Source organism: Scardinius erythrophthalmus, assembly GCF_964197995.2.
Source record: "Scardinius erythrophthalmus genome assembly, chromosome: 20".
NCBI classification, from domain to species: Eukaryota; Metazoa; Chordata; class Actinopteri; order Cypriniformes; family Leuciscidae; genus Scardinius; species Scardinius erythrophthalmus.
Genome location: NC_138240.1, coordinates 21,227,173 through 21,245,874, shown reverse-complemented (window position 1 = coordinate 21,245,874; position 18,702 = coordinate 21,227,173). Strand labels below are relative to the sequence as shown.

The 18,702-nt window shown below is 42.8% G+C and overlaps 1 protein-coding gene across 1 annotated transcript; it reads left to right on the top strand.

The window, feature by feature from the left end:
• The first annotated feature begins 2,006 nt into the window (after window positions 1-2,006).
• Window positions 2,007-17,623, top strand: LOC308680217 (uncharacterized protein). The gene is made up of 7 exons (XM_081348232.1): window positions 2,007-2,097; window positions 3,786-3,911; window positions 4,188-4,259; window positions 4,717-4,836; window positions 6,119-6,205; window positions 6,412-6,483; window positions 15,850-17,623. The coding sequence occupies exons 1-7, from the start codon at window positions 2,013-2,015 to the stop codon at window positions 15,957-15,959; spliced, it is 672 nt and encodes a 223-aa protein (XP_081204358.1). The 5' UTR covers window positions 2,007-2,012; the 3' UTR covers window positions 15,960-17,623.
• Window positions 17,624-18,702: the final 1,079 nt, after the last annotated feature.

Genomic DNA, 18,702 nt, shown 5'->3' with positions numbered 1-18,702 from the left:
GTATTCTGGAACTGTGAATAAACTGAATACACCAGCAAAATAACAACAAGAACAATAACATCTTCATTAAACAAAAAAGAGATTACTTTAGATAAAGTTTGATGTAGTAGGCTACCAGTAAAAAGTCTGGACCCATTACTATTTTTATTGTTTTTGAAAGAAGTTTCTTATTATGCTCTACAAGCCTGCATTTATTTGATCAAAAATACAGAAAAAAAAACAGGAATATTCAGCGAGGATGTGTTAAATATATAAAAGTGATAGTGAAGACTTTTTTAAAACAACTTTTTAATAATCAAAAAATCCTGAAAAAAAGTATCACATGTTATAAAATAAATATTAAGCACCATTTCTAACATTTGATAATAAATCAGAATATTATAAAGTTTTCTGAAGGATCACGTGACACTAAATTCAGCTTTGCATCACAGAAATATATTTTAAAGTATAGTAAAATAGAAAACCATTATTTTAAATTGTAATAATATTTCACTATATTATTTTTCTGTATTTTTGATCAAATAAAATCCAGGCTTGATGAGCATAAGAGACTTCTTTCAAAAACATTAAAAATAGTAATTTGTCCAAACTTATGTACTGTGTAAGTAAAAATATACTAAATTTAAAATGAAATGTTGTATAAATAAAAAAGTTAGGAATCATATTTGTTTCAAGTGTTTTTTATTGGGGGTGGGGGGCCTCCAACATGAATTTTGCCTAAGGCCTCCAAATGTCTAGAACCGGCCCTGCATGTGTCACATGTGTCTGGATTAAAATATTCTGCTATGTGAGATCACAATAGGCACAAATGGATATGTAATGTTTTAATGTCCAAATAAATGTGAGCACTGTGCGATAGGCATTCATTTTGCGTTAATTTGTAAAGGACAAACAAAAATGGATAATTTTTAAATCCATAAAATAACTTAATTTTACATTCTGGCAACATTACATTATGAAAAACATAACATTTTACATTATGTGCTGTTGACTTCCGCCTTGTTCACATTCTTGCACATGGGGATTCAAAAGAGAACTTTTGTTTTCCTTTTTAATTTAGGTATGATAGAACTGTTGCAATTATTTATTTTGACAACTAATATAGAAAGTTAAACTTTTTTGACAAACTCAGAATTGGTTGAAGAGTTCATTGATCATATAAAACGTATTGAAGGTTGAATAATCTTTGGACTACAGTATCTGCATGTTATCTCATCCATGAAGATGCAACAATGTGTAGAACAAGCTATTAGAGATTTTGAGAACCAGAACCAAGCTAACTGAGCAAGTTGAACTTTAGCTATAGTGTGTGCCCTTTTATTACTATTTAATTAATTTTACCATGAGGTGGTGGGTAATAAAAAATAAAAAAAAAATCACTCATGTATTCCATGATTCCTAATTCACTACTATCTCAATTACAATTAAGTACAAAATAACTTTATTCAGTTGTGTAGGCACTAAAACAGTCCAATACATTATAGTCAAATTATTTTTATGATAAAATAATTAAGATTTATGTGCCACCCCAGACTGGTTGCTGGCCCTTGCCTGGCCACCCCTATGAAAAAATCCTGGCTCCGCCACTGGTTGTAGGTTTGATTTTTACATTTGTTTTTACAGTGTACTTGGTCTTTACTTTATATTAAGTGTCTTTACTAACATTTAAATACATATGATACAGTGCACTTATTGTGTACATATACATGTTTTACAAAACTTATAAATACCTGCATGAAATTACAGTGTAATGCATTAATTTATATCTATAATTACACTGTTGACCCATCCCTTTCACATTAACCCACTTTTAAACCTGACCATATCATCAATAGCAGTAAAAGTGTTTTTCAATACAACATAAACAAAATAACATTGTACCTAATAATCATTTTTTTATGTAACTTTGTGGTTAAAACATAAGTATATTCTTATTTAGATATATTTGTTTTCATGGTCATGTGTTCATGTGTGTCATGCATTCTTCTTCCTGCTTAACCGGAAGGTCTACTATGTCACTTGAGAAGGAACTTTGTTTTTTTCTGTTGGCATTTCCGTCTACTCAGAAGAGTGATGGGAATTGTGCATTAATGTCAGGTAAGACGTTTTATATTAACATACGACATAATAACAAAACATAATACAAAATTTAATATGTAAAATATGTATTTTGCTAAATATGAGCATTGGTATCCTTCCGTCTATGAGTACCTGTTTATCTATAGTATAGCTATAGTTTTTTATGTCTGCGTTAACACTGTTATAAATGAAAATGTAATGTGGAAGTGATTTAGTTGCACTGTGTTAGTTAACAGGCTGTTGCTGTACATTAATGAAAGAAACAAAGGGCTAAAGAGTTTGTTGTATGAAATTAATCCTCAGTTTTGAGTTATGACACAGTATAGTATGTGTCATGTTAGGAGCATTTTGGCAGTTACTGTATATGTTTTCTATGAAATAATATGTTTTCATTATTCAGGCTGAACACCTTTATGTTGGAGTCCTAAACCTTGCCTTAGTCATTCTTAACTGTTTATGGTTGTTCCTGGTTACGATTCCTAGTTTGTTGAGGTCAATAATGCCTGTGTATTGTCTTTATTCATTTCTGGTCTTAAACCGGTTCATGTGTAGAGATTTAATCCTGCATACAAACATTTAAAGTTTTAATTTCAGTGGTTCTTAGTATGATATGCCTATTGCATTGTAAACAACTGTAACACTTTATAATGTGTTACAATTAATATTGTGATCAATCTTTTTATGTACAGTCTACTGTACAGAATTTTATCAAGGTCTTACTCTGTATCTTTTGATATGAAAAAGTAAAAGTCAAATATATGTTTAATTATATTGTATATATATATATATATATATATATATATATATATATATATATATATATATATATATATATATATATATATATTTATTTTATACATATATGTATAACATGAAATGTTTGTAAACAGTTAAACTAAGAGTTGTAATATTTATTATTAATGTTAAATTAGATATTTCATATAATATTTACATAGTCAAAGCATAACAGATCACATATGACAATTATTTGATGTGTATTCTATATTATAGATTAATGGATAGGTTAAATAAGTTGACGTCAAACATCCAGGGCTGCATTTCCCAAAAAACATCATAAGTAGGGATGCACCGATACCACTTTTTCCAGAACGAGCCCGATGTTGATTCTTTCATTTTTGGGATCTGTCGATACCAATACCTATATTTTCATTTTATTTGTAATTTTTAAATATATCAGATAGAGAAACCAAAAGAATATGATTAATAATGTGCGATCAGCAATCAAGAGCATGCAACAGAAGTGCGTGCGCTCTCTTTTATACCGTCAGTTAACGTTAGTAATATGTGCCTCGTTTCACATTCTTTGCTAGTGGATTGTATGACTATTGGTGCCAATTATGATTTGGCTTACCATGTCCTGGAAAACACAGCCCAGGTCAATCTGGTGTGTTGTGGAAGATGTATTTACACAAGCTAGAAGAGGGGATAATAGATTTATGTTAACACATTATTATACATTTGCATAAATAATTTAGATACATAGAATGAAATTCATAATTCGTAGTAATCAACTTAGAAAATAGCAAATCAGATTTAAGAGATTACCATGCACTTTATCTATATTTTGATATATATATATATACTTTCATGCACTACTTGGATGAGAAATCAGTGGTAAGCACAAAAATCGCACAAAAAAGCAAAATTTATTTGTATCTTTCATAATACACATTGTTTCAAAACAGAAATAATCAAAGGAGCTGGATCCGAAGAGGTCACAGATCTGGAGAATGTGGACATGATGGCAGAGAACACTGATGATGATGTGCCACAAAAGAATACCAGACAGAGCAGGGACTATCCTCCTAATTGTGAGTCATACAATAAATGAAAGTTCATAACATATTGACTTATTCTCTTTCACCTGTACTGTGTCTCTTTTTTCAGTGCAAAGAGAAGCCAGTATCTTTAACACTTTAATAAAAGCCAATAGACAGTATAAATAGTTTACATGTTTCTGAACAAACCTTTTTATTATGTGATGGATTATACAGCCAGTGCAGAAGTTTATACAAGAGTGAAATATTATCTTTCATTGGTCCTGTGTCTCTTCTTCTTCTCTATGGTCCTTCTTGATGAAACATCAGTGGAAATAACAGGTGCCAGTGTGTCAGATGACTTAAAGATTTTACATCCTGCATGTCCAAGAACTGAATCTGGTGCGTATGACATTGTAAATGGCATTAATTAACAGTAATTATACTCAAAGTGTTGTGTTCTATGTTCTTGTTTTACATTCTTTAGTGGATTGTACTATTGGTGCCAATTATGATTTGCTTAGGCTTACCATGTCCTGGAAAACACAGCCCAGGTCAATCTGGTGTGTTGTGGAAGATGTATTTACACAAGCCAGAAGAGGGAACTGTAGATTAATGTCAACACATTATTATATATTTGCATAAATAATTTAGAAACGCAGAATGAAATTCAATATGCGTAGTAATCAACTTAGAAAATAGCAAATCAGAGTTAAGAGATTACTATGCACTATCTATATTTCGATATATATATATACTTTCATGCACTACTTGTATGAGAAATCAGTGATCAACTCAAAAATCTCAAAAAAAGCCAAATTTATTTGTATCTTTCACAATACACATTGTTTCAAAACAGAAATAATCAAAGGAGCTGGATCCGAAGAGGTCACAGAGCTGGAGAATGTGGACATGGCAGAGAACACTGATGATGATGTGCCACAAAAACCCAAACAGAGCCTGGACTATCCTCCTGATTGTGAGTCATACAATAAATGAAAGTTCATAACGTATTGACTTATTCTCTTTCACCTGTACTGTGTCTCTTTTTTTCAGTGCAAATAAGAGAAGCCAGTATCTTTAAAGGGGTCATATAATGGTACATGCACTTTTACAAGTTGATTGCACTGAAATGTCTGTTGGCAGTGCCTGTACACAACCATCCTATCATGATAAAAATCCATCCAGTGGTTTTGTTTTAATCTCCTTATATGTTTGACCATCTCTGAAATCAAGCCGTTCGATATTGTGACGTCATAAGATCGTACGCCCCTCCCGCGATTGTGATTGACAGCCGTGTTTCAACACAAGACCCGCCCTGAGCGAGCTGTGACAGCTGTCGTCATAGTAGTCCGCCATTGTTGATATGCTGGAGTAGAATGGCGTCTAAGCGATTGTGGTGTTCTGTTCTTATGTAATAAGGAACACAGCAGTCATTTGGATGTTCCTAAATCCGAGCCGTTGAAGAAGCAGTGGCTGAGTTTTGTTTTTGAAGCGATATGCCCAAAGGATTGACGCGGGGATTCCCTCACGGGGATTCCCCACAATCGTCTGTGCTTTCATGTTTGCGCGAATCATTTCACACCAGACAGCTTTACAAACGAGAAAAAAACGGATCGGTACCAACGTGTTCCTGCTGAACCTCCAGAAGATGTGAGTGTAATGTTTTATTAACCTTTATATTAGTATTTATATTAATCTTTGCGAAATTTGCAAACCTTGCTGCAGGCTTCATGATGAATGCGTCTAAGGTTTACACTCAGGGTACATTACGGCATGTTTTCTATGTACGACGTTCTCAATATAATTCATAATCCCACGTTTATAACGAATAACACGTGGTTATTGTGTTAGATACGGTCAGAGAATGTCTAATACGGTGTACGCACAGAACAGAGGGGCGGGGTGAGCAAAGCTCATTATCATTTAAAGACACATGCACTGAAACGGCGTGCTGAAAACAGAGCTGTTTTTGACCAGGTAAAATGAGTGTTTTCTTACAATACTAATGAGAATTTTTAATTAAAGTATATTACAAACTTTTAATTTAGACCCTAAAGAATCATATTAGCTTGTACAAAAATGGCATTATATGACCCCTTTAACACTTTAATAAAAGCCAATAGACAGTATAAATAGTTTACATGTTTCTGAACAAACCTTTTTATTATATGATGGACATTATACAGCCAGTGCAGAAGTTTATACAAGAGTGAAATATTCTCTTTCATCTGTCCCATGTCTCTTCTTCTTTTCTATAGTCCATGAAACATCAGTGGAAAAAACAGATGCCAGTATGTCAGATGACTTCAAGATTTTACATCCTGCATGTTCAAGAACTGAATCTGGTGCGTATGACATTGTAAATGGTATTAATTAACAGTAATTATACTCAAAGTGTTGTGTTCTATGTGGTGAGTGAATGTGTAGTCCTTCATCTGAGTTACTCAATGAATATGTTGAAAGGCATATTTTAAAAACATAATTGACACAAGCAATAAATACTTTCACAATTTGCATTCAGTGAAATTTTTGTAATCAACAATTTTCACAGAGAGCGTAAGTGAAAGCCAAAAACAGAGGACATTCAGTGCAAGATGGGATGCGGGCATTTCTGACGATGTATGTGAGTATTCAACTGAAAATGAAAAAACGTACTTGGTTACTTACGTAACCTCGGTTCCCTTAGAGATAAGGGAACGAGTACTGCGTTGAAAACGCTGTGGGAAAACTCCTTTTCTCGAGAATATTGAAGCCTTTATTTTAAAACGCATTGCTGCAGCACATGCGAGAGCTAGAAGCTCGCGTGAGCGTGCTGATTGGCTTGTGCAAAGCAACTGCACGAACCAATGGCGGAACAGCAGAGGAGCGCGAGCCAATCGGGGCGCTTGGCACTCTGCCAGAGTCAAGCGTGCGAAACTGCACGTGACAGAAGAGTATAAATGCACAGAGAATCCGCCATTTGACAGGTTTAAATCGACTGAAGCGAAAAGACACCTGCCATAAGAGACAATAGCACGGCAAGGCAACGCAGTACTCGTTCCCTTATCTCTAAGGGAACCGAGGTTACGTAAATAACCAAGTACGTTCCCTTACGAGAACGTTCTCTCGTACTGCGTTGAAAACGCTGTGGGAACACTATTTAAAACGCCGTGCTTGTCGTCTTTGGCCAATCTGACTCACCGAGAGCTCCAGGAAGTACAGAATAGCCTAGGATAAAGAGACCGAATCTTCGGGCCCTTAGATATCCAAACAGATAAAGCTGGGCCAAGGGCCAGTCTTAAGAATCCCACAACACGAGATGACAACCAGTGTCTGAGTCAAAAACTAGTCTGGGTCCACAGAGCCAGCGTTAGATAGAGACTACTCATGCCTATAAGGCAGGTACCATAGAGGTCTAAGATGTGGACGGAACGGACCAGCCGGCCGCCGCATACGTTATATAGCGCATAACGTCCTGCATAGACATTTTCATAACTAGTCTGGATCCATAGAGCCAGGGCCTAGCTAGAGAGAATTCATGCCTGCGGAGCAGGGACTTTTGGGTTGTAACGTTTCCAAATGTGGACGAAACAGACTAGCCGGTCGTCGCACAAGTGTGACAGAAAGAATGTCAAAACCAGCCTGGGTCCGCAGAGCCAGAGCTTAGATAGAGAGAACTCGTGCCTGCAGAGCAGGAACTTCCAGGTTGTAAAATCTCACAAATGTGGACGGGACAGACCATCCGGCCGCCGCACAAATGTCTTCGATAGGAACACCACTCGACCAGGCCTATGAGGAGGCGACGCCTCTCGTGGAGTGAGCTCTAACACCTCTGGGACATGTAAGGCCCAGTGAGGTGTAGGCCAGAGCAATGGCATCCACTATCCATCTGGACAGCGTGAGCTTCGTGACGGGAAGACCTTTGGTTCGGCCCCCGAAACAAACAAAAAGCTGTTCAGACTGTCTGAAAGAGGCTGAACTTCTTCTTCTTCTTCTTCTTTTTCTTTCGGCTGCTCCCATTAGGGGTCGCCACAGCGGATCATCCGTCTCCATACCACCTTGTCCTCTACATCTGCCTCTTTTACACCAACTACCTGCATGTCTTCCCTCACCACATCCATGAACCTCCTCCTTGGTCTTCCTCTTTTCCTCCTTCCTGGTGGCTCCATCCTCAGCATTCTCCTACCAATATAATTCATGTCCCTCCTCTGCACATGTCCAAACCATCTCAATCTCGCCTCCCTCACCTTGTCACCAAAACGTCCAACATGCGCTGTCCCTCTAATAAACTCATTTCTAATCTTGTCCATCCTCGTCACTCCCAACGAAAACCTTAACATCTTCAGCTCTGCTACCTCCAGCTCCGCCTCCTGCCTTTTACTCAATGCCACTGTCTCTAACCCATACAACATCGCAGGTCTCACCACAGTCCTATAAACTTTTCCTTTCATTCTTGCAGATACTTTACTATCACAAATCACTCCTGTCACTCTTCTCCACCCACTCCACCCTGCCTGCACTCTTTTCTTCACTTCCCTAACACACTCTCCATTACTTTGCACTGTTGACCCCAGGTACCTGAACTCCTCCACCTTCTTCACCTCTTCACCCTGTAACCGCACCACTCCACTGCCCTCCCTCTCATTTACGCACATGTACTCTGTCTTACTCCTACTGACTTTCATTCCCCTCCTCTCCAGCACGTACCTCCACCTCTCCAGGCTCTTCTCAACCTGCTCACTACTCTCACCACAAATCACAATATCATCCGCAAACATCATAGTCCAGGGAGACTCTTGTCTGACCTCGTCCGTCAACCTGTCCATCACCACTGCAAACAGGAAAGGGCTCAGGGCCGATCCTTGATGCAGTCCAACCTTCACCTTGAACCAGTCTGTTGTTCCTACTGCACACTTCACTGCAGTCACACTGTCCTCATACATGTCCTGCACCACCCTCACATACTTCTCTGACACACCTGACTTCCTCATACAATACCACAACTCCTCTCTTGGCACTCTGTCGTACGCTTTCTCTAGATCCACAAATACACAATGCAGCTCCTTCTGTCCTTCTCTATACTTCTCCATCAACGTTCTCAAAGCAAATATGGCATCTGTGGTGCTCTTCCTCGGCATGAAACCATACTGTTGCTCACAGATGGTCACCTCTTCTCTCAGCCTGGCTTCCACTACTCTTTCCCATAACTTCATGGTGTGACTGATCAACTTAATTCCCCTGTAGTTACTGCAGTTCTGCACATCTCCCTTATGCTTAAAGATCGGTACCAGCACACTCCTTCTCCATTCCTCAGGCATCCTCTCACCTTCCAAAATCTTGTTAAACAATCTGGTTAAAAACTCCACTGCCATCTCTCCTAAACATCTCCATGCTTCTACCGGTATGTCATCTGGTCCAACTGACTTTCCACTCTTTATCCTCTTAATTGCTGCTCTCACTTCCTCCTTACTAATCCTATCCACTTCCTGCTTTACTAACACCACATCATCCAACCTTCTCTCTCTCTCATTTTCCTCGTTCATCAGCTGCTCAAAATACTCCCTCCATCTTCTCAACAAACTCTCCTCACTAGTCAACACATTTCCATCTCCATCCTTTATTGCTCTAACTTGCAACACATCCTTCCCAGCTCGATCTCTCTGCCTGGCCAATCGGTACAAATCCTTTTCTCCTTCCTTAGTGTTCAACCTCTCATACAGCTCCTCGTATGCCTTTTCCTTGGCTTTCGCCACATCCCTCTTTACCTGTTGCCGCATCTCCTTGTACTCCTGCCTACTTTTCTCATCACCCTGTCGATCCCACTTCTGTTTTGCTAACCTCTTTCCCCTTATGCTCCCCTGCACTTCCTCATTCCACCACCACGTCTCCTTGTCTTCCTTTCTATTTCCAGATGTCACACCAAGTACCTTTCTAGCTGCCTCCCTCATCACTCCTGCGGAAGTTTCCCAATCATCCAGCACCTCTTCACCACCACCTAGCCTCTGTCTGACCTCTTCCCTGAACCTCACACTACAGTCTTCCTCCTTCAGTTTCCACCATCTTATTCTTCTTTCAGTCCTTACTCTCCTCCTCTTCTTCTTCGTCTCTAAAACCATCCTACAGACCACCATCCGATGCTGTCTAGCTACACTGTCCCCTGCCAACACCTTACAGTCTCCAATCTCCTTCAGGTTGCATCTCCTACATAGAACATAGTCCACCTGTGTGCACCTTCCTCCACTCTTATAGGTCACCCTATGATCCTCCTTCTTCTTAAAATACGTATTCACCACTGCCATTTCCATCCTTTTAGCAAAATCTACCACCATCTGCCCTTCCACATTTCTCTCCTTTAGGCCATACCTACCCATAACCTTCTCATCACCTCTGTTCCCCTCACCTACATGTCCATTAAAGTCTGCCCCAATCACCAATCGTTCATTTCTAGGTACACCATCTACCACTTCATCTAATTCACTCCAGAATCTTTCCTTCTCCTCCATCTCACAGCTGACTTGTGGAGCATAGGCACTGATGACATTTATCATCATCCCTTCAACTTCCACCTTCACGATCATCACCCTATCAGAAACTCTCTTCACCTCCACTACACTCTTACTGTACTCTTCCTTCATAATCACCCCTACACCATTTCTCTTTCCATCCACACCATGATAGAACAGTTTAAACCCACCTCCAATGTTTCTGGCCTTACTCCCTTTCCACTTGGTCTCCTGAACACACAACATATCTACCCTTCTCCTCTCCATCATATCAGCTAACTCTCTCCCTTTACCAGTCATAGTGCCAACATTTAAAGTACCAACCCGAACCTCCACTCTCCTACACATCTCCTTTCCCCGTCGCCTCTGTAGACGTCTTCCTCCTCTCCTCCTCCTCCTTCGGCCGACAGTAGCCCAATTTCCACCGGTACCCTGTTGGCTAACGATACCTGAGGCGGTCGTTGTTAACCCGGGCCTCGACCGATCCGGTATGAAATTCTTATTTGTGACCCGCATATTTGATTTGGCACATGTTTTACGCTGGATGCCCTTCCTAACGCAACCCTCCCCATTTATCCGGGCTTGGGACCGGCACTAAGAGTGCACTGGCTTGTGCCTCCCTAATGGCTGGGTTGAAAGAGGCTGAACGCTCTGAATAAATTCTCAAAACTCTGTACAGGGCAGAGTGTGAGAACATCACTGAACTCTTCTGAAGTGGGAAGAGCTGACAGAGAAATAACCTGGGCTCTGAACGGAGTTGAGAGCACCTTAGGAATATATCCATGTCTTGGCCTAAGGATGACCTTAGAGTCATTGGGGCCGAATTCCAGACAGGAAGCGCTAGTAGAGAGCGCCTGTAAGTCACTTACTCTCTTGACTGACGCCAGTGCCAACAGCAGGGCAGTTTTCAGGGAGAGAGGTTTTAGGTCGGCTGACTCAAGTGGTTCAAAGGGAGGTCCCTTAAGAGCCCGCAGAACCAAAGAAAGGTCCCATGCTGGGACAGATGGCGGCCGAGGCGGGTTAAGCCTTCTGGCGCCCTTAAGGAAGCGAACTATAAGGTCGCATTTTCCTAAGGAGGCTCCGGCTTCCGATACATGCTGTGCAGCAATGGCTGCTACGTATACCTTGAGAGTGGAGGGGGAACGACCCGCATCCAGCATCTCCTGGAGAAAGGATAGCACTCTTGGTACTTCACAAGTGTGTGGGTCGAGGTTTCGAGCTAAACACCAGCTGGAAAACACTGACCATTTATGGTGGTAGAGGCGTCTGGTAGACGGAGCTCTAGCCTCCCTGATCGTGTTCAGGACGCCCTCTGGGAGGTCCTGGGGTACCCGTTGAGTGGCCAAGCGTGTAGGGCCCACAAATCGGGACGGGGATGCCATATAGTCCTGTTGGCCTGAGCCAGGAGGTCGCGCCTCACTGGTATTGGCCAAGGGTCTGTCACAGACAGCCGTATCAGCTCCGGGAACCAAGATTGGGTTCGCCAGAGAGGAGCTATCAGGAGCACTGCGCATTTTGTGTCTCTGATCCGTTCGATGACCTGAGGGAGCATCGAGACCGGAGGAAACGCATAGAGGGGAAGGCTGGGCCAGTCGTGGGTCAACGCATCCCTGTTCTTTGAAAAGAAGATTGGGCAGTGACGATTGTCTTCTGAGGCGAAGAGATCTACTTCTGCCTTCCCGAAGACCTCCCAAAGTAGGAGAACCGTCTGAGGGTGGAGAGACCATTCCTCTGGGGGAACCCTGCCCCGAGAGAGCATGTCTGCTCCTGTGTTCAACGTGCCCGGCACGTGAGCTGCCCTGAGCGAGCGCAGATTGGTGTGAGCCCATAACAGTAGCTGGGTGGCTATGGCAAGCAGGATGCGGGACCTGAGGCCGCCCTGGCGATTTATGTAAGATACCACTGACATGTTGTCCGTCCGGACCAATACGTGGTGTCCAGCCAGGTATGGGAGGAAGGTTTTCAGGGCCAGAAAAACTGCTCTCATTTGAGGCAGTTGATGTGTAGGCGTTTCTCCGAGCTCGACCAGAGGCCGGAGGCAGGCCTGCCCTCGTACAGCGCTCCCCAACCTGAGTTGGAAGCGTCTGTTGAAATCACCCTCCTCTCTGAGACCACCCCCATGCTTACGCCCTGCTGGTACCAGCTGGCGTCTTTCCAAGGTGCCAGGGCTTGAACACAGCGCTGGTTTACCTTGATAACCAAGTGGCCTGAATGCCAGGCATGGGGTGGCACCAGAGGTGCTAGCCACAGGTGAAGAGGACGCATACGCAGTAGGCCGAGTTGGAGTACTGATGATGCAGAGGCCATGAGGCCAAGGATCCTCTGGAACGTTCTGAGGGGTACATAAGAGCGCTCTGTGAGCGATGCTGCGAGCTGCTGAATCGTTAGAGCACGGGCCGGTGTGGGCCATGCTCTCATAAGTACAGAGTCGAGAACTGTTCCCAGGAACGTGATACGTTGGCTGGGCAACAGAATACTCTTGGCAAATATGACCTTGAGCCCTAGACATTCTAGATGTCTGAGGAGCCAGGCTCTGTGAGTATGTGACTCCGCCTCTGACTGGGTCAATATGAGCCAATCGCCGAGGTAGTTCAGGATGCGCATTCCCCGCTGTCTCAGGGGGGAGAGAGCTGCATCCATGTACTTCGTGAATGTACGAGGTGCCAGTGCTAGTCCAAATGGTAGGACTGTGTACTGGTATGTCTGCCCCTTGAAGGCGAATCTCAAGAATGGCCTGTGGTGGGGGTTCACTTGAATGTGAAAGTAAGCGTCTTTTAGATCTATTGAGAAAAACCAGTCGCCTGGGCGAATTTGCGCCAGGATGTGTCTGGTCGTGAGCATTCTGAACGGCCGTGACATGAGAGCCTTGTTCAGATGTCTCAGATCTAAAATGGGTCTCAGGCCGCCGTCTTTCTTTGGAACAAGAAAGTAACGGCTGTAAAAAACCTGACTCGCTCTGAGAAAGGGGGATCTTTTCGATGGCCCCTTTGGCCAGCAGACTTAACACTTCGGTGCGGAGGACATGACTCAGTGTGCTCCTTACCGTGGTTTGTATAACCGCACGGAAACGCGGTGGTCTGCGGGCGAACTGAAGCGAGTAACCGCGCTTTATGATGTTCATTACCCGTTCTGAAACTCCGGGAATAGCTTGCCAAGCTAGAGCCCGCAGAGACAGAGACATTATCATATCTGGAACGCCCAGTGTTGGGGGTTCGAACTGACATGTATGTGAGGGAGAAATTTTTGCTCGATTTGTGCTTTTTGTGGGTCGCTGTTAAAACAGCGTTTGAGTGCAGGGGTGCGTGACAGGTGACGGGCCCATGTTCTGCATTTAATACTGCTCCAACCGCCTGAACTGAAGAGGGGGCTGAGAGTAGCACTCGAGCGATCTTCGGGGCTGGTCCGGCCGCGGCGGGACAATGACCCCTCTTTAAGCCGGTTAGGACGGCTTCTTGGGCTCGTGATCGAGCGTGAGCTTCGGCTGCGGGCCCTGGCGCTTAGGGAACAGGAACCGTTTTGCATGCTTCATGCGCTGGCTAGTCTCAGCCACTGGGCGGGGCTGGAGGACTTGTGAAGCTACCCTCTCAGGTTGCGGCGTGCTCTTGGGGCGCCGTTGGACCGAACTGGAGCGTTTAGGGAGGAAATGCTTCATGGCGCTGGAGACTTTCTGAGCCTCAGTGAAGCGGTCTGCGAAGCCACTGACAGATGGGCCGAAGAGACCAGATGCTGTGACCGGAGAATCGAGGAAGGCGGTTGTGTCTGCGTCCCTGATTTCGGTCAATGTCAGCCATAGGTGGCGCTCTAAAACTGCTAGGCTGCCATGTTGCGGCCCAGTGCTTGAGCGGTGGTCTTAGTGGCCCGTAGCGCTAGATCTATCGCACTTCTGAGGTCCTTAAAAGTGTCTGGGTCAGGGCCTGACTCATCCATGTAGCGGAGGAGCTTCGCCTGAAACACTTGGATGGTCGCCATGGCGTGGAGAGCAGAGGCGGCTTGACCGGCGGCAGCATAAGCGCGGCTGGCAATGGCCGAAGTAGTTATGCACGGCTTAGATGGGTGCACAGTCTTAGACCTCCAACTTCCTGCAGTGGGAGGGCATAAGTGTGCAGCGACCGCTTCCTCCACATAACCTTTTTCTTCAGCGCCGTCAACATTGGAGGGCGTTGAAGAGGCAGATGAGCGCGTTCGAGCTGAAAAGGGCGCGCGCCAGCTTTTTGTGAGCTCTTAGTGGACCTCAGGCAGAAATGGAGCGGCGCGCTGACGAGGGGCCTGTTGGCGCCCCGGCAGGTACCACTCGTCGAGGCGGCTTCTGGCAGGCTCAGCTGGAGAAAAACCAGTAGAGTCCCAGCTCGTTGACAGCGCGAGACATGACGCGGAAGAGTTCGGCATCGATGTTCGCTCGAGAGTCAGAAGGGTCTAACTGAGACGGGGGGGAGGGGTCCGCGGAGCCCGACCAATCCTCGTTCTCAGATGCCACCACGGAACTGCGTCATGCAATAACATCAGCAGATCCGTCAAAAGAGATGAATCCCGCCGCTTCAGACAAGGGGCGTTGGTCGCTCTGAGAGAACAGAACTGAGAAGAGCGTGGGGGAAGCACGTGGAGAAAAGCCCAGCGTGCATCCGCTAAACTCACCGCGTTCAGGACGCCTCATGATCGCGCCGCTTCTTCCTACGGGGCTCGCGGGGCGCCGAAGACGGAAGAAGGGCGGGATAACTCACCGACGAAGCGAGAGCGAGTCTCGAGCGGAGAGAAGAAACAGGCATCCCGTCGCGGAGAAGGCAGCCGCCTATAGTGAGCGCTGACTCGGCGTGCTCAGGGCCGAGACAGGCAGCACACAGAGTGTGTGTCTGTAAACACAAGCAGGGGAAACCCGCAGTATTCACAGATAGAGAGCGGCATTTGAATCAACACCGCGCGCTGTGAAAACAGCGAATTTGCTCTTTTAGGAGAGAGAGAAAGAGAAAAAGGATACTCGTCGGATGCCACAGGGAAACGCTCAGCTGGCAGATGCCGGGATGCGAAGCTGTTCCGCTGGACGGCTGTTCGACGACGAGCGGCTTCACTCGGAGAGAATCAGCGACGAGGTGAGTCGAAAGCTGAAGGAGATAAAATCTGTCAAATGGCGGATTCTCTGTGCATTTATACTCTTCTGTCACGTGCAGTTTCGCGCGCTTGACTCTGGCAGAGTGCCAAGCGCCCCGATTGGCTCGCGCTCCTCTGCTGTTCCGCCATTGGTTCGTGCAGTTGCTTTGCACAAGCCAATCAGCACGCTCACGCGAGCTTCTAGCTCTCGCATGTGCTGCAGCAATGCGTTTTAAAATAAAGGCTTCAATATTCTCGAGAAAAGGAGTTTTCCCACAGCGTTTTCAACGCAGTACGAGAGAACGTTCTCGTAAGGGAACATCACTTAAGTAAACTGAGTATAAAGTGTATCATGCATTAGATTTATTACTCATAATTAGTAATGAAGACAAAAATGCTAATCTGAACTTGTTTTTCCTTCACAGTACATAGAAGTGACTCTATCAGCTCTATCCGTTCATGTGACTCAGGATATGTTTCAAGAAAAAACACAGTCAGTTCAGTTTCCAATGAAAATGATGAGGAGAACAAGTAAAAAAGAAATGTCAACTTCAATTAAGACCAGCAGCACAGACAGACTTGGTCATTTGAAACTTTATTACTTGAATGAGTTACTGATTTTGGCTTTTGTTTTTGCAAGGCCGTTTTTGTGTGTGTGTGTGTGTGTGTGTGTGTGTGTGTGTGTGTGTGTGTGTGTGTGTGTGTGTGTGTGTGTGTGTGTGTGTGTGTGTGTGTGTGTGTGTGTGTGTGTGTGTGTGTGTGTGTGTGTGTGTGTGTGTGTGTGTGTGTGTGTGTGTGTGTGTGTGTGTGTGTGTGTGTGTGTGTGTGTGTGTGTGTGTGTGTGTGTGTGTGTGTGTGTGTGTGTGTGTGTTTTATTTGTAACTTGTGAATGTATGAAAAATTGCTGCTGTGATCCTGAATCCTGCCCTGGCTGTGGATTCTATCCCTGGTTTGGACTGGCGAGCCATCCCATCGTTTCGTACCTGGAAACAGAGTAAAAAGAGTTTTAGGACAGAACTGCATACATTGTGTTTTTCAAGTGAAGACAGGGAATGGGAATTTTTTTTCCTTTTTTCCCTTTTCTCTTAATGGACTGAACTGCATTCATTTTTGATGAACATTCCTACTCATAAATGTTTTGGAATGTGAAAACAAGACATTGAACTTGAAATTGAGAAACTGAGGTTGAATTTCAGAAATTAGCTGCATTTCAGAGGTCTGAGTGGTTAATTGTTTTTATTCTTTCTTACTATCATCTTTGCTAATTTTGCTGATCCAAATCTTCTGATTCTGGTCCATAGTTTTGCTTTTATAGTGACAGTAACTGAGACGAGTGCTACCCACCACCGTGTGCTACATATGTGATATTCATCCATTAGGCCTAACTTATTTGTGAAAAGGAATATATTGCAATGACTAAAGTCAAGGCTTTGCTCATGAAAATGATTATGTGTTATGTGCTTGTAGTTAGCTTATAGTTACCATATACAGGCAACTGAAATGAAACATTGCTAGAGAGTGCAATGTGGATCATGCTGAATAACACCTATGCACGAGAGTGGAAGAGTGAATTTAAAAGTAGATCGACTTGTTGTAACTTCCTAGTTGTGATATAATACTGTAAGTTTTTGTCCACTGAATAAAACTGTCCAAGTAAATTTCCAAGTTTGAAGATTTCAACAACAAAAAAATCAATGTTCTTGAACAGCTTTTGTGTTTTATACAGTACTTTATAAAATATAATGCATTATGCAATGTTAAAATTTAACTTTACGGTCATAAAATAATTTTCTGTGTAAAAGTCATTATATTGACTATTATTTAATATATAGATACTATTTAACATAAAAATCACTACTGTGGGTAAGTGCAGGAGTAAAGCCAGAAGGAAAAAGAATGTTCAAGTTCAAGATTGTCCTCTTTTAGAAACAATCTTCTTTTTAAATAATATTATTTTGCAACATTTACACCTTTAAATGAGATATGCATTATACTGCATAATTTAAAGGGAAAGACACCAGAAATAGTCTGCATGTTTCTTAACAAACCTCTTTCTTATGTAACATAAGAATGACAATGTACAGTTAGACAATCATGATCATAAAATGGCCTGAATTGCATATAATCAATTATTGTAAATTGTTTAAAATTTTCACTGAGAAAAATATTGCAACCTAGAAGCATGATAAAGACAAATCTAAAAAAAAAGAAAAAAACACTGCAACAATATTAAAATATTATTTTATACATTTATATTATTAATCTGCAGTACACATTACTTGTCTTTAAAGAGGCACAGGTGTGTAGGAGATCGGTTGGAGTGCTCGAGTGGAGATGTAGATTTTTACCTTATCCTCTCATAGTAAAGTGAAGATTAACTCATGCATGTTTTTAACTTCGCTGGGAATCGACGTCTGGTTTCAGCTTCCTCATGAGATTGTGAACGTGTTTCTCGGCAGGATGCTCATACTTTACTGTGGATTTTGATATCCTTTATGAATTTATGATTTTCTCAAAACAAGCAGTAGCCTCAGCCTAAAAACACCAGTGTGAAAGTGAACTACTGAGTTCACATACAAAGTCGAGAGACTTTTTTTATTGACTTTGTGCACTTTCTGGTTCAGCGTTACTCTATATTTAATCAAATAAACTGTCAAATCATGTGTAAATATTGCTATTTGTTCAGTACCGTACCGCATGAGCTCATGAGCTTTTAAGATAGTTGATATTTTAACATCAACTATCTAAAAAGTGTGCATCATGCCCAGGGATAGATTACGGACCGGGCCTATGGGGCCAGTGTCCAGGGGCCCTTGACAGAAGCCCGGGGGGGCCCTGGGGTTTAAGGCCGTGAGATCCAGTTTGGTTCAGAAAACCCATTAATAATGAAAACAAATGTGTATTTATGTTGTAATATATGTGTCCCATAGCCTATGCAGCACCTTTTAAACTAGGCAATTGAACTATGAGGGCTCCCTGTAACTTCTGTTACTGTTGGGCCATATGTGAATATGAAGGCCCCAAAACCTCTTATTGTCCCATCCTGTTTAAAATTATATTTATTTGAACCACTCTTTGAGCTTCTTTCTTTGCGTGAAAGGTATTGGAGAAATAACTATTTATTATTACAGCATAACTTAAGTTGAAGTGAGACTATTTTTTTTTTTTTTTCACCAAGGCAGTGCTGGTGCCGGTTCGGAGCCGGTGCCTACTCATGAACCAGTTCTTTGTGTTTCGACAGCCAAAGAACCAGTTCTCGGCCAGGAAAATTGGTTCCA